At 47.5% G+C, this 22,647-nt stretch overlaps 1 protein-coding gene across 3 annotated transcripts in view; it reads right to left on the bottom strand.

Moving 5' to 3' along the window:
* Positions 1–5,057, bottom strand: part of ADORA1 (adenosine A1 receptor) — a 35,613-nt gene extending 30,556 nt beyond the window's left edge. For 2 of the 3 annotated variants that reach the window (XR_003794275.1, XM_029227057.1), the window contains exons 1-2: positions 4,871–5,057; positions 3,613–4,010 (exon numbers count right to left, since the gene is read on the bottom strand). Coding sequence is in view for 1 of the 3 variants with exons in the window: in XM_029227057.1 (XP_029082890.1) it covers positions 3,613–3,953 (341 nt within the window). In the remaining 2 variants the exon portion in view is untranslated. Of the gene's footprint in view, positions 1–3,612; positions 4,281–4,870 lie in introns of those variants that run through there. The other variant, XR_003794276.1, reaches the window with a different exon arrangement.
* Between the last annotated feature and the right edge of the window lie 17,590 nt (positions 5,058–22,647).

Here is a 22,647-nt window from a genome sequence, read left to right as displayed (position 1 = left end):
ATATATATATATATATATATATATATATATATAGCACTGTGCCTAGCTCATAAGCACTAGGAGCTAAGAAACACAACACAATCTTCCTAGGATTTCAACACAGTATTGGCAGGAGTCATGGTCAGGAAGAGCTACAGAAAGTTAGAACTGAAAGGAACCTCAGAGACCTCGAATCCAGAATCCATTCCCTTCATTTAACAGACGGTGGCAGGGGGTGTGGTGGCGAAGAGGAGGCTCAGGGATTGAGTAACTTAACCAAGAAGGTTGCAGAGCTAGTTTGTAACAGCAAGGTTCAAACTCAGGTATTTCTGACTCCCAAATACCCATCACCCCACACCAACCCATCTGGTCACCTTCCCACAGAGAGGGTCAGGTCTCCTTCCCACAGAGAGGGCTGTGGTGGTCAGGGAGTGGCACTCCTCACCATAACAAGCCCCCTGGAGTAGGTATCAAGTTGGCACAGAGTGCCCCCAAGAAAACCCAGGGATTCCCTAGAAGTAGGAGCTGAGGGGAATGGGGTATCCATTACCAAGCATGTGGAGGTGGAAGGCAAATAACCTGTAAAATACATGTAAATAACCACAGGTTATTGATGCATCAACAATTTAAGCTTTTTTTTTTTTGGTAACTGGATCACACTACACCACGTGAACCTTTTTTCCTCTTGGCTTTCTGCCAAGTGGAAGGAAATAAAATTTGTGGTTACTGACCAAACCATGCCTTGCTTGGTGAGGGGCCCAGCTGACTCCTGTCACTGAACGCCCCATACATGCCTCACCAATGCTTGAGCAGTATTGCCCCCTGGTTCCCAGGCCACATCTACCTCTGCCTGGCTTGTCAGGGCAGGGAGCCAGGCACCTGGGGACCTCCAGCAGAAAGGTGTTGTCCCAGACCCAGCAGCCTGCTGACTCCAGCTGCCCAGGGGGCAGCAGCGCATGTGTTCCTCCTGCGGGGGACCTGGAGTGACCCGTCACCTCAGCCCAGCCTCCAGGATCCCAGCTTTGGAAGCTAGGCCCAGCAGCCTTTCTCTAACTCAGGAGAAAGACTCCTCTCTCAGGCACTACTGGAGTGTGGCTCTGAAGGAGCCACCTGAGCTGTTAAGGGCAGCTGTGGTCAGGGCCCTGAGGTAGAATGCTGGGAAGATACAGGCCACAGCACGATGGTTAGAGGTTAGACCCCTGGAAGGCCTGCCTGAGGCACAACCATGTGAGCTCTGAAAACTCATCCAATTCAATCAACATTTACTGAGTGTCTGCTATGCGCCAGACACTGTGCTAGGCGTTCTGGAGAATCTGTACAAACGAACAAAATGTGGCCACTGTCCAGGTCGCTGCACTTGAGGCATGACAATCTAGCAAGGGAGAAAAACATGTATAACTATAACTTAACAGTACTTTGACACTTCTCTGGAAATGTGGTGTGTCTTGTGTGCCCATGTGTGCGTGCATGTGTATAAGGGCATATGTGTTGTTATGTAAAAGCATCAGTGTGGGGGGGTGAGGGCGCAGGGCTTGCCTATTCAGACCCACTTTGAGCCATATGTTAACAATGATAATAAAACTACAAAATAAACCTACCACTTATGGCTTGCATATACCGCCAGGTGCATTATACAGTACCACGTGCTTTATATGTAGGAGTTTATTATATTCTTCCAATCACCCTAGGAAGAAGGTACTATCATTAATGTCTCCTTTTATTGATGTGGAAGTTAAAATTGAAGGAGGTTAATAAGTGACTTTCTCAAGGTCATACAGCTAGGAATTCATAGCAAGGATTTGAACCCAGGCCTGCATTCTTAGCCTCTATGCATACCTCTGCCTTGGCCCTCCAACGATAGCTCCTAAAGACCCCCAGCTCTTCAAGGCTGGAGCAAGGAGCAACAGAAGCTGTCTTCTGGAAGAATGAGCCTGCAATTCTGCCAGCACAGCCATCCCCATCCCCACAGGACAAGGAGGGCACATTCTGTGGGCCCGTGACCTCTGTTACATCACGACCAGGCCTTTGGTTTGCCTTGGCACCCACTCAGTAGACCAGATTTCTTAAGCAGCCTTCCTATATTCACGTATCTGCATGACTTTCCTAATGTGGCAACACTTTGCTATAATCACCAGGTTCAGAGGCCCAGCCCACGCTAATGGGTTGAAATCAGGTTCATTGGTATATAGCTCAGCCACAACCTGGGGCTAATGGCGGCATGAAGGCCCCTCAGCGGCTGAGCTTACAGGGTTTCTGGGCTGCCTTCCCTGTCTTCCCTTCTCTCCTGAGCAGCAGTCTTCACCTCACCTTCCCTGGGAAACTTGGAGGTTGTGAAGGAGGTAAACAGGGCAGGAACACTGCCATCAGGGGGCTGGGACACTGGGGGAATCAGGAAGGAAGGGGAGTAGTGGAATCAAGGCTCTGCTCCCCATCAGCTTCAGGAGGTTCTCTGGATCTCTTTCCCCTTTACCAGCTCCTACTTCACCTCCCTTATAGGATCACGATGAAAAGAGGAAAACCATGGTGCATTATAAAATCTTTGAAAACTTAAATGTGTACAAATGTAATGCAAACAGGAGAAACATGGGTGCCTAGGCCTGCCTGGGCAAGTTGTCAGGTGAGGCCAGAGGCTCCATGTCCCAGGTATGGAAGCTAATCCAGGGACAGCAGGTGCTGAAGACGTCTAGAACTCCGCAGTAGAAAGGGAATCTACTGGTGAGAAGATTTAACGAGGGGGCAAGCACGCCTCACAAGAATGTCCCAGAGAGGCCAGCACTGGCAGTGTGCCCAGGCATTTGCTGGCACTTGGTGGCCCAGGCACTGCCTGGTGACAAGATTATGGCCTGGCAGGCCCAGGGAAAGAGCCCCAATGTGGACTGGACACTTGCATGACAGGACCGCCACTATTAGGTCACCCACCCTGGTGCTGCCTGGACGCGGCATAAGCACCTCTGCTGTGATCGGAAAGACAACATGGTTTTGCAACCCAACAGGAACATTAAGAGCCTGCCTCCTCCTGCCTGCAACAGCGATCCCATAAGTGGGAGTTGGGCAGAGGTAATCAGACTGTCTGGGTTCAACAGGACAGCCCTGGGGCAGGGAGCTGGCTAGCACAAGGGTATCTGCAGAACAAGAAAGAGTATCCTCAGGAAGCTTTCCCAGTTCTGGTTAGAGAAGCAGCACTCCTGTCCGTGGTGCGCCACCCTGAGCCCACCCTAGCAATCTGCTCTGCCCCTTCCACTTCCCTCGAGCTGGTGGAGATCAGCTCATTCCCAACCAGGGCTCACTGTCTACCCCGCCCCCCCCCCGCGCCCACCCCACCCCAGGCCAGGCTGAACAGGCAGCCTCAGGTTCCCTGGCCGGGTCAGGAGAACAGCAGAGCTTCAGCTCTGGGGTCCTGAGCACTGCCAGGTTCACATTCCTCCAGCCACCCAGCCCTCTCCTGCTTCAACTTGAGTTCAGCCTGATACTGCAGGGCAGAGGAGAGGAAGGCAGAGTGAGGGCTGGGGCACAATGGCCCAGAGAATATCCAGCTTACTTGGGGTCTTATGCTCTACCTTTTATCCTCTCTAGATGGCCCTCAAGCCACCCAGCATGGGGCACAGCAGGTACCTTCAGCTGCTCTGGACTCACCTGAGCGGGATCTTGACACGGAGGTAGCGGTCGACAGCGATTGCCAGCAGGGCCAAGATGGAGCTCTGAGTGAGGATGAGGACAGGGCAGGCGACCATGAGGCAGGTGTGGAAGTAGGTCTGTGGCCCAATGTTGATGAGGATGGCAAGTGGGATGACCAGAGCGCCCACTGCCACATCAGCCACTGCCAGTGACACGATGAAGCAGAAGGTGGCATCCCGCAGTGCCTGGTTCACCTTCACTGCCCAGATCACCAGCATGTTCCCAGGCACGGAGACCAGGGCGATGAGCACCTCGATGCCAATATATGCGGCCTGGAAGGCCGAGATGGAGGGCGGCATGGTGGGCACAGGCTGGGCACATCAGCAGACAGGCACCAAGGGGCAGGAGGCAAGCACCTGTGGTCACGGAAGCCTGGGGTGGGAAGGCCTGCCTGGGAAGGGGAGGGGAACCCAGGCGGCTCTGGAAGTCCAGCTGCCCTTTGGAGATGTGCCCCACTTGGCACATCTAGTGCCTGCCCAAGCTGGTGGGGTACCCTAACCCTTTCTCTGCCAGATCTTTGTCCCCTCCCCTTATCAGTCCCAGCGGATCCATTCGACAACATAAAAGAGCGGCACTCACTCCTCCACCGGCTATTTTGTCAGGTGTGAGGCAGTCCCCAGCACACACTCACCCCACACGGGTCCCCAGTGCCTGGCTCTGCCTACCCATGCCCACAGAACAGGATGCAGGGAGCTCACCATCCTGTCTGCTGGTGGCCAGGGAGTCCCAGAGGCTGTGCCCAAAGTTCCGGACACCTGGTGCCACTCAGGGCTCGAGGCCGCGCCAGGCAGGGCTGGGCTCTCAGCACCGCGCGTAGCAGCTCACGGTCCTCCAGGCTCCCGCCGCAGAGCTCCTAGCCGGGCCTTTCAGGCAATCACAGGGTGCGGCAGAGGCTCAGCCCGGACGCTTTTAAAGAGGTAGCGCCCCAATTTCGCACCTGGGACTGGTCTGGCAGACGTGGGTCTGGAGGACTGAGCCGAGCAACAAGCCAGGGTGCGCGGTCCCCTCTCCCCAGCTTGCAGTGCACACATGCCCTGCGCCCACCCACCAGAGGCACTGCTGGCTTCTGCTTCCTAGCAGTCCCCGGTCCCGGTCTGGCTCTGCCAGGGACCCTCGCACACACCCTGCCCCAAGGGGGCATTCTAGTCGCCTCTTTCAACCCTTTCCTGCATCCCCACTGGGGATGACCCGGAGGCGAACTGAGGTACAGACTTACCCAAGGTGACCAAAGCTGGCAGAGCTCCTAGCCACCTGAACGGTTCCGTCCAAGCGCCCTCCCAGCTCCACGCCTTGGGCAGCCTCTTGCTCCAGGGATGCCTGAAGAATCCAGGGCCAGCCTGTCAGGTCCAGAGGGATGGCAGCTGTCTGGGACTCCACTCGGGCACCCGGCGCCTCCGTCGCCCACGGCGCCAGAGCTGAGTGGCAGTCGGGCTCCGCACAACCGGAGGGGGTGGGGGCGGCGGCGGCACCGCGGGGCCCCTCCCTCCTGGCCCTCTGTCTCCTCCCCCATCCCCTCCTCTAAACAAAGGCAGTGATTCTGGGTGGGAAAAGCTGGGAAATGTGAGCTTGTCGAAGGGTTTGATGTGTGAATCCTGTCTCAAGAGTGGACAGCGGAGCAGCCTCCCTGTGTTCACTCTCCCTCTCTTCTCACATGTGGGGTGTCAGCGATCCCTCCACCGGTCACAGCAAGGCATCTCACCTGCAAGACTCCAGGATGCCCCCCTTCTCCATTTCCCCCAACAGTCAGTTGGAAGTCCTGGCACACGCCCGGACCCCTCAGTCCTGAAACCCTGCTTTCCCATGAAATCAGCCCCTGCATAGTCCAGCACGCATTGCTTTGCAGGCTCTATCCTGAGTAATTATGTTCCTTTCTCCTCTATCTAGTAATTTCCTTTTTACAGAAGAGGGCACTGAGGCTCAGAGAAGTTACCTAGCTTCACAAGGTCATCTACATCAGTGTCACCTCCTCGTGTGCCCCTTTTCTTTCCTCCTTCTCCCTCTTCATAGCACAGTACCTAAGCCATAGGTATCCAGTCCAATTTCCACATGTTATTGATGAAAAAGCAGACCCAGGGATGGAAGGGACTTTCATAAGTTCCCACAGCAAATCGCAACAGAACTAGAGTAAGAAACCATGCTCCTGACTCCCAGCACAGGGCTCTCCACCGCTGTGCTCCATCCTGATCCCACTCTTGGCTGTCTCCTGCCACATTTCAGTTTAGGTGGGCCACTGGTATTGCCTAAGGACCACCCCACGGCAGATGCTCACTCAGACCAGGTGCCTTACAAAGATTCCGACTTGAGAAATCCTTGTTCATGGATATTGGGAAAGAGCTCTATGAGGGCGAAGAGAGTCAGGCTGGGAGACCCCAATGCCACCTGGCCACACCCCAGTCACTGAGGTCACTGCATTCTTGTTGGGTTTCAGGATGTCAAGAGAGGAGTTCTGCTGAGAGGAGGGTGCCAACTAAAACTGCCACTTGTCATCTGCCTGTACAAGGGTTAGGTCACTAGCCACTGCAGTCACTGATCTTCAGCCCAGGAGCTCAGGGCAGAGATCAGGAACGAGGCACTCTAATGAGTTTTAGATTGTAATACTTGAATCATGACTAAGTGTTAAAATGAGATCTCTGGTTGTGTCTGTCTATATGTCTATGTTGGCATATATGTCTTTACCTTTGATGGTATTAGCTCTACTTAATTGGCTTAGAGTAAATTAAGTGCTTATATAAATTTCTCAGAAAGGAAACTTGCCAGAATGAATTTTGTGTTCATGTGAACTGGGAAATATTCAGTATTAAAATAATACCTGGTATTAAAGTTAAAGTTTGTAGATTTAATTAGTATAGATATGTCTTTAGAGTCATCAACATTAAGTGTAATATTTTTATTGTATCAATACCTAGATTTCATAGAAGTCAAATAAGATCTTATTACATCCGTTGCAAACTTGTCAGCAAGAAAAATAACTTGGTATGATGAAATTTTTATCAGTAATTTTATAAGTAAATTAAGTGTAAGTGAGATAAGAGCTTTTGGGTGAACTCTTTAGGAGTAATTATATTTTAAGAATGTCTACTTAAAAATAATCTCTCCAGGGCTTCCCTGGTGGTGCAGTGGTTGAGAGTCCACCTGCCGATGCAGGGGATGCGTGTTCATGCCGCGGTCCGGGAAGATCCCACATGCCGCGGAGCGGCTGGGCCCATGAGCCATGGCCGCTGAGCCTGCGCATCCGGAGCCTGTGCTCCACAACGGGAGAGGCCACAGCAGTGAGAGGCCCGCGTATTGCAAAAAAACAAAACAAAACAAAACTCTCCGGATATTTGGTAACTTAAAAGTTTAGAGTTGTGCTAAGTTAAGTTAAATGATAGAAGTTTATTGAATAGCTAAGTCATTCCCAAATAAAATAGGATACCGAAACATTAATTACTGAACATTGGCCTCCTTTTACAGAGAAACTAAAGGTATTGAGGATTATTAATAAATGTATTTGGTGCCACACTGAGAAATTTTCTATTAAAAAGCACATTTGTTTTTAGAAGTTATTATTGGTATTTATGTTTTTCAATCTACAGAATGCTAACGTAGAAGACAGTTCCCAATTGCTTACTTTTTCGTTCTCACTAGAAATTAAGGTGTTTAAGAGTTGAGGATTCTAATTTAAATATGTCATTAAAGCTACTTGAAATAATAAAGGAAACATTTCAGTATGCAGCAAGAAAGTAGGGTGTGTATTTTCATTAAAGGAAGGTATAAGGAATGGAATTGCATTTCACTAAGGGAAAAGTAATTCTGTCCTAGAGCTGGTTGTTTCTGGATGGGGAAAATAAGGGACAAACTAATATGGGTACAGAAAGTGATGGAAAGTTTGTGGGAAAGGGACCTTGAGAAGAGTTTTGTGCATGGTCAGGATTGGCTAAATTTAGAATAACTTTAATCGAGTAAATAAATTTTAAAAGTAAGTTGGTACAAAACTTGAATTTGGTTTTTCTCTCTGTAAAGAGTACAAAGTTTTCTTAAAATGTCGATCTGCTTTTGATAACAGATTTTAAGTTTCTTTACCTTTTCAGTGATTTGTTCTGTATTTATCTTTGAAATCTTTTATTGTCACTTTGGTTAAGTGAATAAGTATTATTTCACAATGACCTATGATCCTATTTGACCAAGTGTTTTAAAACCTTTTTGTTATTTTTTGACAAACTTCCCAAATCAAATTCTAATGAAGTTTCTTTGACCTCTAGCTAACTTTGGGATGCTTTAAGGGGCCCTAAAACATCCCAAAGAAAGATATTAAACTAATTAGGTTCGTTTGGTATGTTAATTACATGGGAAGCATTGTCAAATGGGTAATAAATCTTCTTAGGTTATATTGTATGGGTAAATGTTTTTAATCTAGATATTCTAGAAATTATATGGAATTTCTAAAACTATGGTATGTCCTGGTAAAATGTTATCAGTCATAATTCTAGTTATTATCTTAAAATGTTGTATGTCACAGCAGTAACCAAGTTTTTTGTCAATGACATCGTATCAGGTCTTTAACTGTGCCTTCTTAAGTCTTTGTCATTCATAGACAGTTATTGTTTTACACTTGTACCTGCAAAAATGCTTCCTCTTCAAGAAGACTCATAGTAAGAACTTTCTGACAAGTTACAGCAAAGCCAAATGTTAAAAAAGCCTGTATGACCAATTATATGAGTCATTAGACCAAGTTTATTGAAACCAGACTTATTTTGCAAACAAATTAGTCAACTTGGCTGTATTTGGTAGAAATGAAGGTAATTTCAGAGAGAAAAAGATTATGTTTCAGTGGATTTTAAATTCTAAATTTGTTAATTGAGGTCTGTATTCACTGCCTAAGACTGACTTCACACATAGCTCTTTGCTGTTATGTTATATTATTGTAAAGTTTCATTGAATTATTAAAAAACACTCTAAGTTTGTTTCTGAAGCTTATCTCAGTAATCTATCTTTGGATGAAGATCAGATGCCCCATGACCTGAAACCAGGGGAGTATACATACTGGAAAAGACATAATTTAAAAGACTATCTCCAACCTAGATGGAAGGACCCTTATCAAGTACTCTTAAGTAGCTTGTGCACAGCAAAACTGAAGAGAATTGACTCTTGGATTAGTATATCCTCTTAGAAAGGGCTCCTGCACTGAACCAGCCTACAGAGAGGACTTCAGACCTTAAAATCACCTTAAAACAATGCTCAAGCAGAGAAGAAACGACCAGACTAGGATAAGAGGAAGACAACATCTGAAGTAGAGAGCTGACCCAAGATGCTGGACCAGGCCTCTATGCCAATTACTTTGATAATTGCTCACACCTTTGCTTATGAACCAACTATATATCACAATCTTATGCAGAGTTAAAGTTCATCCAATTGTTAGGTTTATGGCCAATTACCTATATCCAGTATTTCTGGGTTACATTGGTGGATTTCTCCACTCCAAGGCTCTAATTGGAAGGCCCTTAGAGAATTATTCTAGAAGAAAGAAATTATAGCTCTGTTCAGGTCATTACTGATCTGGTATTACTAGGTGGGATCCCCTCACCTGGCCACTTAATAATACCTACTCTGACTCTGACCATAAATATGAATTTTCTTCTAAAGTTACTCAAGCTCAGTCAGAGCAGCAATTAAAATTTCAGCCAAGGAATATAAACTCCCTCAGTTGTGGGATGGATTTATATGGCTAACACCAGGCTATAATCGTTTAAGTTTAAGGTCCCCCTTAAGTTGGGAACCATATTAAGGATAACTAGCATGATAACACTAGGAAACTGGGTTGGGTGCCTTCTGAATAAAACCAATAGATAATTTCCCTTAAAGATAAGGACAGGTACAGAATTGGCTGAGATGACTGGGGATATACTGGGGTGCACCTAATGGAAGTTCTTGGCATTTGTATTTTGCCTGATTTACAAAATTGTTGTTCTTGCATTACCAAATGTATGACTGAGCCTCTGATAAAATGATGACTAGGCGACTTGAAGCAGTTGACCAATCACATAGTTCTATATGAACGATTGTAATAGTGTAACTCTAAATATGGAAAAAAGCAACAATAAGGAGTCATTTCCTGGACTGTAACAGACTAGTAAGACAGGTGGTCCAGAGACGTTTGGCTACCATTAATAAGGTCTAGTCCAGTAATAGCACATTGAAAGCAGCAGGATACAAAATTAATGCACAGAAATCTCTTGCATTCCTATACACTAATGATGAAAAATCTGAAACAGAAATTAAGGAAACACTCCCATTTACCATTGCAACAAAAAGAAAAAAGTACCTAGGAATAAACCTACCCAAGGAGACAAAAGACCTGTATGCAGAAAACTATAAAACACTGATGAAAGAAATTAAAGATGATATAAACAGATGAGGACATATACCATGTTCTTGGATTGGAAGAATCAACATTGTGAAAATGACTCTACTACCCAAAGCAATCTACAGATTCAATGCAATCCCTATCAAACTACCACTGGCATTTCTCACAGAACTAGAACAAAAAATTTCACAATTTGTATGGAAACACAAAAGATCCCAAATAGCCAAAGCAATCTTGAGAATGAAAAATGGAGCTGGAGGAATCAAGCTCCCTGACAGACTTCAGACTATACTACAAAGCTACAGTAATCAAGACAGTATGGTACTGGCCAAAAACAGAAATATAGATCAATGGAACAGGATAGAAAGCTCAGAGATAAACCCAAGCACATATGGTCACCTTACTTTTGATAAAGGAGGCAAGAATATACAATGGAGAGAAGACAGCCTCTTCAATACGTCGTTCTGGGAAACTGGACAGCTACTTGTAAAAGAATGAAATTAGAACACTCCCTAACACCATATGCAAAAATAAACTCAAAATGGATTAAAGACCTAAATGTAAGATCAGACACTATAAAACTCTTAGAGAAAAACATAGGCAGAACACCCTATGACATAAATCACAGCAAGATCCTTTTTGACCCACCTCCTAGAGAAATGGAAATAAAAACAAAAATAAACAAATAGGACCTAATGAAACTTAAAAGCTTTTGCACAGTAAAGGAAACCATAAACAAGACCAAAAGACAACCCTCAGAATGGGAGAAAATATTTGCAAATGAAGCAAATGACAAAGTATTAACCTCCGAAATTTACAAGCAGCTCATGCAGCTCAATATCAAAAAAACAAACAACCCAATCCAAAAATGGGCAGAAGACCTAAATAGACAATACTCCATAGAAGACATACAGATTGCCAACAAACACATGAAAGAATGCTCAACATCATTAATCAGTAGAAAAATGCAAATCAAAACTACAATGAGGGCTTCCCTGGTGGCACAGTGGTTGAGAGTCTGCCTGCCAGCGCAGGGGACATGGGTTCGAGCCCTGGTCTGGGAAGATCCCACATGCCGTGGAGCAACTAGGCCTGTGAGCCACAACTACTGAGCCTGCACGTCTGGAGCTTGTGCTCCGCAACAAGAGAGGCCGCGACAGTGAGAGGCCCGCGCACCGCGATGAAGAGTGGCCCCTGCTCGCCGCAACTAGAGAAAGCCCTCGCACAGAAACGGAGACCTGACACAGCCAAAATAAATAAATAAAATTAAAAAAAAAAAAACTACAATGAGATATCACCTCACACCAGTCAGAATGGCCATCATCAAAAAATCCACAAACAATAAACATTGGAGAGGTGTGGAGAAAAGGGAACCCTCTTGCACTGTTGGTGGGAATGTAAATTGATACAGCTACTATGGAGAACAGTATGGAGGGTCCTTAAAAATCTAAAAATAGAACTACCATAGGACCCAGCAATCCCACTACTGGGCATATACCCTGAAAAAAACCATAATCCAAAAAGAGTCATGTACCACAATGTTCATTGCAGCTCTATTTACAATAGCCAGGAAATGGAAGCAACCTAAGTGCCCATCGACAGATGAATGGGTAAAGAAGATGTGGTACGTATATACAATGGAATATTACTCAGCCATAAAAAGAAAGGAAATTGAGTTATTTGTAGTGAGGTGGATGGACCTAGAGTCTGTCATACAGAGTGAAGTAAGTCAGAAAGAGAAAAACAAATACAGTATGCTAACACATATATATGGAATCTAAAAAAAAAAAAATAATGGTCATGAAGAACCTAGGGGCAGGATGGGAATAAAGATGCAGACCTACTAGAGAATGGACTTGAGGATATGGGGAGGGGGAAGGGTAAGCTGTGACAAAGTGAGAGAGAGGCATGGACATATATACACTCCCAAACGTAAAATAGATAGCTAGTGGGAAGCAGCTGCATAGCACAGGGAGATCAGCTCGGTGCTTTGTGACCACCTAAAGGGGTGGGATAGGGAAAATGGGAGGGAGGGGGACTCAAGAGGGAAGAGATATGGGGATATATGTTTATGTATAGCTGATTCACCTAGTTATAAAGCAGAAACTAACACACCATTGTAAAGCAATTATATTCCAATAAAGATGTAAAGAAAAAAAAATAGCCCATTGAGTGGCCTATCAACGAAATCCTCACCTGACCTAGGAATGAGCATTCCTAGCACCATGGAACAAAATGGTCATAAAATGCCTCCCAAACTACGGTCGAGTTTAGGACCATGAGGGGTTCCTGCTAGCTAAAAATTGTCATTTGCCATCTGCCTCTACAAAAATTAGGTCACTAGCCACTGCAGTCTCTGACCTTCACCCAGGAGTTCAGGGCAGAGATCAGGAATGAGGAACTCTGTGTTCTGGGGAAAACTGGAAGAATAGGCCTTCAGATAGTTATTTTCAGGAGAATATTGTATGAGCCCAATTTCTTATATTTTCTCATATCTAGAAAAGCACTAAAATCATTTATGGAGACATTTGCTCCTTATGACCAGCAGCAACCCTCTGCCAAGATGTGTGCTTGATTGCACGTATCTCCCTTTACCCAAATCGCATATATACTGACCTCTCCCACACTTCTTTGGGGCAGTTCCTCAGAGCTATCTGAGAAGCTGTCTCCAGGCTATGGTCCTCCTTTTGCCCCAAATAAAACTTAATGCACAACTGTCACGTTGTGCATTTTTTTCAGTCAACAAGGGTGAACACACAACTTCTGCTGGGAGTCTGTGCTGAGTCACAGTGAGGCCTAGGGTGGGGCTTGAACCTGAGTAGCTGGGAGGAAAAGGGTAAGGGTGGGTTGAATCTTCCTCGGGGAGGAGGAAGCCCAGCATGGGGAAAGCTAACTTCCATTTCTACCTTCAGGGGGAGAAAAGAATCTATGCCTCAAATATCAAAACTGCAATCTTTCCCTAGAGCCTAGCTGGAGAAACTGGGACATGTCAACTCTCCTCCCCGCTTTCCCCTCTACTTCCCCTACAGATTTCCTCCACACTCCTGATGGCATCCTGAAGGTCTGCTTATTCCCCATGTCACGTGAACATGCCCCTGCCTCTCAGCCCTTTACTTGGCCCAAATTCTTTTTGGTTCAAGGCTTTCTCTTAATTTTCACTTAGCTTCCTAATTTTCACTCATCTAGCTGTCATAAAAACCTGCAAAGACCCAGGCAGGCCTGGCTTGGGGCAAGGGGTGTATGATTGGGTCACCCTATCTAAACTTCAGCAGCAACTTCAGCTCTGGAGACAACAGAGATCCCCTGCGACACACACACACACACACACACACACACACACACAATTCTTCTCACCTCACCATGGATTGTTGACATGTAGTAGATACATTTGCATAATACCTGTAGGTAATGTGTTTGTTCCTCAGTTCTGGGTAAAATAAACCAAAACAGTTTTCCCTTCTCTCCTCCCTCCCTCCTTCCCTCCCTCCCTCCTTCCCTCCCTCCCTCCACCCCCTGCCTGTTTCCAGGGTCAGGTCTTCTGGGGGATTGGACTGGCCTCTTTGAGAACAGAGCTGATTCAGTCAGAGTCTGTCCTGGAGAGCTGCCCTGGGAAAAGCACACCATCTCCTCAGAGTCTTCTGGGCGGGAGAGGGTGGGGGTGTTAGTGGTAAACACAATGCTCTTGGGCATCAGGTCCCTTTGGTGCAGTGAAAAGACCACTTGATTGAGAGTCAGAAGAGCTAGAAGCTGGCTTCTGGACCATACTCTGCCACTCACTGGCTACATGGCCCCAGACAAGTTAATTTTCCTCTCCTGGCTTCAGTTTATCCATCAGTCATCTCAGACAATTGACATCTATCATCCTGTCCTGCTCTGACAGCCGGTAAGTCTGTTCCAAGGTGGAAAAAATGCCAAGATGGAGCCCTTGGGCACTTGACTTTTCCATCTAGAAACTTCTAAGTCCAGGCCACCGCATCTAGGACAGATTCCAGGGCTGAGAGGAGGGGCGGTTTGTGGTGGGGGAAGTAGAGGAGGGGGTCAGAGGTCTATAGTGGGCAAGAGGATGATGTGGAGAGGTGTAGGCAGAGCAGGTGGAACAAAGGTGTCTGGAATTTACACTGAGCCAAAAACTCCGGCTTTCACAGTATGTCCAGGACACCCTGACTAGATGACCCTCTCCATGGCCAGGGTCCACTTATGCTCTGGAGACATGTGACCTTGAACAGCACAGCCTTGGTTTCCTCATCCATAAAACTGATGTAGGAAAACCAACCCATAGCATGGTTATGAGGGCTTAATGAGCTGACTTATGGAGTGTCTAGCACAGGTATTTTATCAATAAGGCAAGTAGGCAGCACCAAGCAGGTGGAGTCCTGGGGGTGGAAAGAGTAGAAGAGTGAAAAATTCTGGAATCTGCTCTGTGCAGCCAGTCATGCTAAAGTCCCACAGGTACCAGGTTTGGGTGTCCTTAAAGGTACCCAGTGAAAAGCTCCTATTTGGCATGTGGTTCTGGGAGCAAGATAACATCACAGAGGGTCTAAAGACCCCCAGGGCCTGGTTCTCACCCCCTCTACCCCCTTACCTCTTTGTCCTGCTTCCATCCTCCCAAGGCCCCTGTCCTGGGTTTCTCCACTGACCCTTCACACCTACAGTCTCTGCACTGGGGGAAAGGGTGGATAGGGGAGAGGGAGGGCTGATGTGGAAGCAACTCCTGAGGGGCAGCCCTGCATGTCTTCCTTCCTTGAGTTCTCCAAACTGGGCTAGACACCCCAAGTCAGGAAGGGGCCTGCCCATTGAGGCTGAAGCTCTCCCAGTCACCCCTCAGGACACCAGCAGGGAAGGGGGGGTGTCAAGGCTCAGCTCAGCTCCGGGTGGGTAAATGAGGTTTTAGGATTCTCCCCTTCCCAACAGCAGGAGGTTATTTTGGTCCTTGCCTTATTTTTCAGCATTGTTCTGGGCAGCATGTGTACGAGGAGAAGGAGGAAGAAGAGCAGGGCTGGGAAATGACAGGCAGTTTGGAAGGAAAAGATTTCTGGATGGCAGGATAGCCCCTGGCCTTTCCCCAGCGGGGCCCACCCCAAGCCAAGTCTGCCTCTGCAGCGGCTTCCCTGAAGTTCCCTTCCTCTCCTTTTTTCCTCTACCCTTCCCGCTTCAGATTTGGAATCTAAGTCTCTCTGCCTCCTTCTCCCTCCCTCGTCCTCTCTCCCTTCTCCAGGATCAGAGGCTCTTATGGGGGGAGATGCTGGGTCCGTAGGAAGTAGTGTCGACTCAGGCTGAGTATTCCCTGTGGATCGGTGTGTTTGTGAGGTCAGGGGGGCGTGGGATAAGTCAGGGCCAGTTAGTCCAAGTCCCTCCAGACAGTCACGGAACTGTTCCTAAGTCCTGAGGATGTCACCTTCATTTCTTCTTAAACTCATTGTTCGTTCGTTCATTAATCCATTCACCTATTCTATTCAACAGACATTTATTGAACCCCTTTTGTTGTATCAGACAGTGAGATGAGCACTGGGGATATAGAGATAAGAAAACCTCCCAGTCAGGTGGGGAACAGAAGGCATAAACGACCCCAAAACACAGTCCCTCCTGTGAAGATTGGGGAAGATGTTTTCTACTTCGAACCTCAGTCTTTCTACCCCCACTGATGAGTACTTCCTCACGTCGAATTTCAGCAGGCATGGAAAAGAGCTCACGCCAGTGCTAGAAGGATCTCTATGATACGATAAACAGAGAATCCCCTCAGGGCTTGGCAAAGGAGCCTCCAAAGGCTGGGAAGGAGGGTCAGGTTTTAGGGGTTCATAGAGCTGCTCCTGTTTTAGCTGTTTTGACTTATATGACATATGGGTTGCTGGTATAAGATTTTATTAGCCATGTAACTTAAAAAAAATTTGAAAATCTGAGCTTCAACTCGACCTGTCCATTGTATAGATAAGAGAACTGAGACCCAGAAAGGCAACAAACTTGTCCCAACCCATCCATGAGTTGGGAGGCAGAGCCTGGTGCCTGGGGAGATGTCTGGAGGTGAGCCATGCTCGGAGAATCCCTCAAGCACCAGCGCTTCAAACTCAGAACTTGGTTGAGTGAGGGTTTTGGCTTTCACACCCTCCCCATCTCACATGGGAGGGAGGCGGGCTGTGAGCATACACAGGTGGACACACATTTCTGCAATAATTAATCCCCCTCACAGTTGCACAGCACCTTAGTGTTCACACAAACACACGTTATGCCTCACATAACAGCATCTCATTTAATGCTCACCACACACCGGGGAAATAGCAAAGGGTATGTTATTAGACCCCAATCATAGATGAGGAAACCAAGGCTGAGGGTAAAGGAGAGCCATGCAGCAGAGATGAGACTGACCCAGGTGTGATGTGCTTTACTCAGGGAGGCGTGTGTGAAGGTCAGGGGGTGATTAGAACCACTGAACCAATTGGTCTGCGAGGGGTTTCTGGAGGAGGAGAAACTCCAGCAGCCCCGTCCATTCATTTACTTGCTCAGCTGGTTTTTATTACGGACCTCCTATGAAGATGACACTATTCTAAGGGGCCATCCAAGAGCTCAAAGCTCAGGGGCTGGAGTGTCAAGTCTGCTCCGGGGTGTGTTCTGAGTGCCATAGACAAAAGAGAGAGCACATGGGGCCAGCAAGGGTTAGTAGCGACCTCGGAAGATGGGGAAGACGCTCTGTTTTTATGCAGAGGGGCTGGTGGCATGGAGGAGACTATTCTGGGCAGACAGCAAGAGCAAACAGCCTGAGCAAGAGAGGTACGTTTTGGGCAAGGCCAGGGGCTTGGCGAGAGCACTGGCCTCCAGCTGGGCTGATGGGTGATAGTGAGGGGTTACGTTTCTGAAAGCTTCCCAGGGGAGGCTGAGAAGACTGCAGTGGGCGGTGCACCCAAGTAAAGCTGGAAGGCCTCGGTGCCTGTCCCTGCTCCACACTTCAGCCCTGAGGGAACCCCCGCAATTCACCACATCCCTCTGAGCCTCAGTTCTCTTACCCATAAAGGAGGGACAATCACATTCCCTATTTTGTTTATTTGAAAGTGTTTTTCATGTTGTAAATCACTACGCAGATATCATGGTCTATTCTATTGGTGATGGAAAGACTTTGTAGATTTTTGAGCAGGAGACTGAAGGATCTGAAAGAGGCTCTGGAAAGATCATTCTGAGACTCTGCAGAGTGAGATGGAAGAGGGAGAGGGTAAAAGCAGGGAGACCTGTCAGAGGTAACAGCAGTCTTGGTCAAAGAAGATTAAAAGCCAAACATAAGAGGAAGCAGCGGGAACAGAGGAGATGAACAAGAGAGATGTCGCATAGGATTCCCGGGCTCCTTGGCCAGTCAAGCAGAACAGCCAGGCAAAGATCACCCTTGGATTTCAAGCTTGAACTCCTGGGCAAATGCTGAGGCCTGTAAGGGAGATAGGGAGCAGCAGAAGCTGGTTGTGGGGCCTGGAGAAGGATGGGACGTCCACTCCTGGACAGGTTGGTGGGATGTGCCTATGGCGACATCCAGGCACAGGGTCCAGCAGGCTTGTGGAAATGGCCAAGGGGACAACTGGAACTCCCCTTGATGTCTGGGTCATCTCAAGTGTGTTCTGGGAGAGATGAGATCACTCAGGGAGAGGATGTAGAAGAGAAGTTGGAAAGAAGCAGGGCTGTGCCCATAGCACCAGGGAGGGAGAGCAGCCAAAGTGGGGAGCAGGCTAGCAGGTATTTCAGGAAGAAGTGTCCTGGGGGCGTTCAGGGCTGGAGAGCAGCTGTGAATGATACGAGGGGGAAGTGGTAAGATTTTGTGACAAGAAGGGGGAAGAGTGGGGTAGAAGTACCATCTCACAGGTTAATACTGGAGCAGGCAGGAAAAGGTGGGGGTGTGGGTGCGGATGAGGCTTTGAAAGGGTTTGGCAGGGAAGAGAATAAAAGATGGACTATTAGCTGCAAGAGAGTGGGGTCAAAAAGAGGTTGGTTTTAGATGGGGAGAACTGAGCATGCTCACAGCCTGAGGGAGGGACGTAGTGGCAAGGAAGAGATGAATCAGAGAGAAGAGAGAAAATCTTGAGGGGAGGCTCCCAGGTCTCCTGCCCCAACCTAGTCTCTCCGAAAAGCCCCTCCACTCCCCTGCTCCCACCCCCACCCGACCCGAAGCCAGCAGTCTGCCCTGCCATGTTGCACATCAGTTAAAGAACCAGCCTTCTCTTGGCATCGGTTTCTCTTCATCTGGGCCCCTGGCCCAGCCCCAACTCCTGACCCCAGCCCACAGGGTACTTGCTATGAATTTCTTGGCTTCTCTGGCCCTTGATGGCAGCCAAAAGGGCGCCTCTGGGCAATCCATCTGCCACCCCACCACAGGCTGGAAGACCTGGAGTGACTACCATGAGAGCTCACACCTCCCAGCACAGCCCACCCCATCCTGGCCAGAATATTTGTGCCCAATTTCCTGGACCCCTCAAACATCATCTCTAAGGGTGCAAGGCAAGGATTCTCTGCTTCCCCTTCCCTCAGTGGGCAGAAGGAAAAATCAAGGCTAGAGCCAGGGGTCAGGAGCCAGGAGTCAAAGCACCAGGCACTCATCCCATCACACTGAGGAGACAACATTCCTGGGAAACAGCTCTGGGAAAAGAATGGACAGGAGACCTTTATTCTGGCTTCAGCTCATTCTCTCAGCTCCAATCTTGTCCTGGCCCTAATTCCCTGATCTTAAGCAGAGCTCTTAATATTCCATTCACATCTGCCTTGCCCCTCTGCCCTGAGCCTAAGAGCCTTTCACCAAAGAGCACTGGGAGTGTGAAAAGACTCTGCGCTAAGTATATTTTCCTGAAGTCAGGATGGATGGAGAGGTAGGCTGTGCCCTGGGCTCCCCGGCCCCTCTGTGAGCCCACCCCAAAGTCCCAAATTCCAGGCCATGAGAACAAACAGGAGCTTGCCAGAGGTGTCCACCTATACCTTAAGAGCCATCCACTCCATCCAGCTGATCAGAAGAGCTCTCCAGGTGCTGGACTTTTCTATTTCAACCACTGTCCCTGGCCCAAGGGTTGGAGGGATTCCATCTAAGGCTTAAAATCACTCCTGGCACACAGTAGAGCTCAAGAAGCATTTATTGAATGCTGAATTTTCAGAATAATACAGTACAAGACTACAACAAGAAGAGGTCTAGCAATGCTCTCTTGTTTATTTAGAACTCATTTAACTCACAGCATTGCTGGTGAAGTAAGTATAATTACTTTCCCTTTTTCCAGAGCAGGAAACTGTGGTGCAGGGAGGTGTGTGGATATGCTCAGAGAAGGGATCCAGAGCCAGAAGAAGCCACCCAGCTCAGGGCTGTTGCCTGGGGCTCAGGGTCCCCCTGCTGGCTGCCGGAAGCCTGGGTATGGGGTGAGGATCTTGGAAGGGCCAGCTTCCACTCCAGCAGCAGAGGCTCCCTCCCTGGGCCGGCTCTGGGCTGGGTTCCTGAGGCTGGGAGGAGGCTCAAGGCTAGGGGGACCATCAGATGCACTGTGAAAGGCTTCAGGTGGGATGCTCCCGGGTAGAATGGACAAGACCTGTGGGAGACAGACAGAGCTCATGCCCCCTAACCTTTCTAGGCTTTGCCCATCTCCTCCGGAGAGCCCACCCAGAGGGAATGCATAGACTGAGCTCTCCTGACACCCAATCCAAAGTACTTTGTTCCCCTTTTTCTAGGCAAAGCCTTCTAAACCAGCCCAAAGAAATGGGATGGCTCCTATTTAGAGAAATCTCTAGAGAAGAGGATTTTCCAGCTTCCTTTACTTTTCACCACACCTCATCTAGCAGCTCTCAGTTCTGACAGTGAGAAAGGCTAGCTTAGACCCACCCACCTCTTGTTCCTTCTGGAGATGTGGGTCTGCTGGCTTTCCGCTGGATTTTTGTTAATTCAATCCTCCTCAAGGATTATGAGTTTAGTCTGTAGTGTCAGACAAATTTGGCATCAAATCTCACTTCTGTCCCTTCTTAGTGTCTGACTTTGAGCACATAACCAAGAAACCTCATTTTTCTCACTTATAAAATGGGCTTAACTTTCATAACGGGTTGTTGGGAATATTCAGTGATATATCATAAAATCAATAGCACTCTGCATATAGCGTGTTCAGTAAATGTTATTAATAATTATTATTATTTTCGTAGTTCTTTTACCTTTCTTACTCTATCACTTAACTAAAGAGGAGTGGGATGAGGGGTACAGTAGGCAGGTAGGAGTTCTGGACAGAAAAGTGTGGCACATCCTGTCATGTGCTTGAAATGTCCCCAACCTGGTCACCTCCTTTTGCTCCTACCCTTGTCTGCAAAGGGAGGGGTGACAGCTGCTCCCCCCACACCTGCCCAGGCCCTGACCCAGCCAAAGGACTGGCACAGCTGCTGGAACGGCTCAAATGCCTTGGATTTAGGGCTAGGTAGAGGACAGCTGAGGATGGGGGAAGAGGGTGAAGGGCCAGATAAGGAACACTCTTCTCTCTCATTATGTCCACTTACCCTGCAGCTTCCTAAGCCTTTCAGGTCAGCCTGGGACCTCTGACCTCATGCCTGCTCCACCCTGGGGGTTGGACAGGAGGTGCTCCCCCTCTTTCCCTCCCTTGTCCTCTGCCCTCTCATGCCTCCTCCCCCATGGCTGAACTCGCCCACCCCACCTCCATGCCCCTGCTCCCTCCCCCACCCATGTGCTGCCCAGCTGTCACTGGCCCTGAGCTGGGCACTCTGCCTGCCTGTACCACTCATGAATTGCCACTATTCACACTCTGGCTCCAGGGTCTCCACCTGTTCCCCTTGGTTTGCACAGCAGGAGAGTGTGGCCTCATCTGTTGTCCTCCATCCAGGACCCAGTGCAAGAGACTAAACTTAAAAATTCCCAACTTCCACCTGCCAGGACTGGGGTAGGGAGGACTGGCTGAGAGGCAGAGTCTGAGTTAGGGGCACCCTCATCTCCTGGAAGACCAGGCCTGGTTCTTGCCTGTCCCCGACCCACCAGCACTGTCTGAAACAACCTGCAGTGCAGTGTGAAGAAAAAGCAAGAAGCCCACTTTTCCCAAAAGGACATTTGCATAATTCATAACATTCTCTTATTACGTTTCATTTATTCGTGGCCAGGGCCTGAATAAGGGGCTGGTCAGTGTACAATGTGAACAGAAAGAGACACAGTGGCAACATTTTAAAAATTAATTTCTTATTATACAAGCAATATGTGAATACACTTTCCTTGATTGGGAGAATGAAACCATTGCAGTTCAGGCTCACATTCCCTTTGATCAATCCTCTAAATCCAGACCATTTCCCCTAAACACAGAGGTGACCACTGTTACCAGCTTGTCTATATATTTGCATAATATATCCATAGAAAATATATAATTCTATCATGTGGGTTTGGGTTTTGCTGTTATTTTTTACATAAATTGTAAACTACAAATATTTTGCAACTAAATTCACTAAAAAAGGTCTTATCTGGGCTTCCCTGGTGGCGCAGTGGTTGAGAGTCCGCCTGCCAAGGCAGGGGATACGGGTTCGTGCCCCGGTCTGGGAAGATCCCACATGCTGCGGAGCGGCTGGGCCCGTGAGCCATGGCCGCTGAGCCTGCGCGTCCGGAGCCTGTGCTCCGCAACGGGAGAGGCCACAACAGTGAGAGACCCATGTACCGCAAAAAAAAGAAAAAAAAAAGGGTCTTATCTAAGTCAGTACATATAGATTTACAACAATCTCTTTAAATGCTACATGATATTCCTAGCATAGACACATCACAGTTTATTTAGCCATCTCCCTATTGATAGACATCAGGTTCTGTCATTTTCTCCCATTATAAACATTGTGTTCTGTCACATGCTTGAGGCTTCTCCAACCTGGTCCTGCCTGGTCCTATGTTCCTACCCCTGTGAAGAGGAAAACTTATCATTTATACTGTTTTAAGGGGGCAGAAATGGCAAAAGTGTCCTTAGGAGCATTTTATAACAAATGTTTAGTAATTTTAAAAATCCTGGGTCCTATTAAGATGATCTCTACATCCACCTGAGAACAAATTACTGCTCTAGGAAAGAGAGTGCATCCAGTGAGGTAGAAGGAGAGGCAAAAGAGAGTGAAGAGAGTAGAAAGTGAAAGAAAAGTGAACAGAAAAGAGCAAGAAAGAGAAAGATGTAAAAGGGCACGTATATGACAGTGCTCTCTGCAACAGGATAAAACTGGAAATGTCTAGTGGAAAAGAAACAGTTAAGTAAAATTTGTCATATCCATTCAGCAGAATATTATGTAGCCATTAAAATGATAATTATGAAGACTATGTAGGAGTATGAAAAATGCTTCTGATATTAAGTTAAAGAGTAGAGTACAAAATTAAAACTGCATTATGATGGCAACCATGAAAAATGATGGGAAGGGAATATAGGCAAATAAAACAATTTGATTTGTTGTAGTAGCAGAATTGTGGGTATACTATTATTATTGCTTACTTACATTAATATTGTCATAATATTGTTTTGCAATATATGATTAACGTTAAAGTTAAATAGCAACAGGAAGAAGGAAGGAAAGGAAAATGAATTTTAAAAAGAAGGAGAAGAAGAGAGGGAGGGGAGAAGGGCATGGAAGAAGAAATGAGAGGAGAAGAGAGATGAAAAGAGAGGGATTGGAGTAAAGCCCATGTTTTGAGGGCTGGGCCATCT

Source organism: Monodon monoceros, unplaced genomic scaffold (assembly GCF_005190385.1).
Source record: "Monodon monoceros isolate NGI ecotype Baffin Bay Population unplaced genomic scaffold, NGI_Narwhal_1 Super_Scaffold_18, whole genome shotgun sequence".
Classification (NCBI taxonomy): domain Eukaryota; kingdom Metazoa; phylum Chordata; class Mammalia; order Artiodactyla; family Monodontidae; genus Monodon; species Monodon monoceros.
This window is presented reverse-complemented; position numbering and strand designations above follow the sequence as displayed.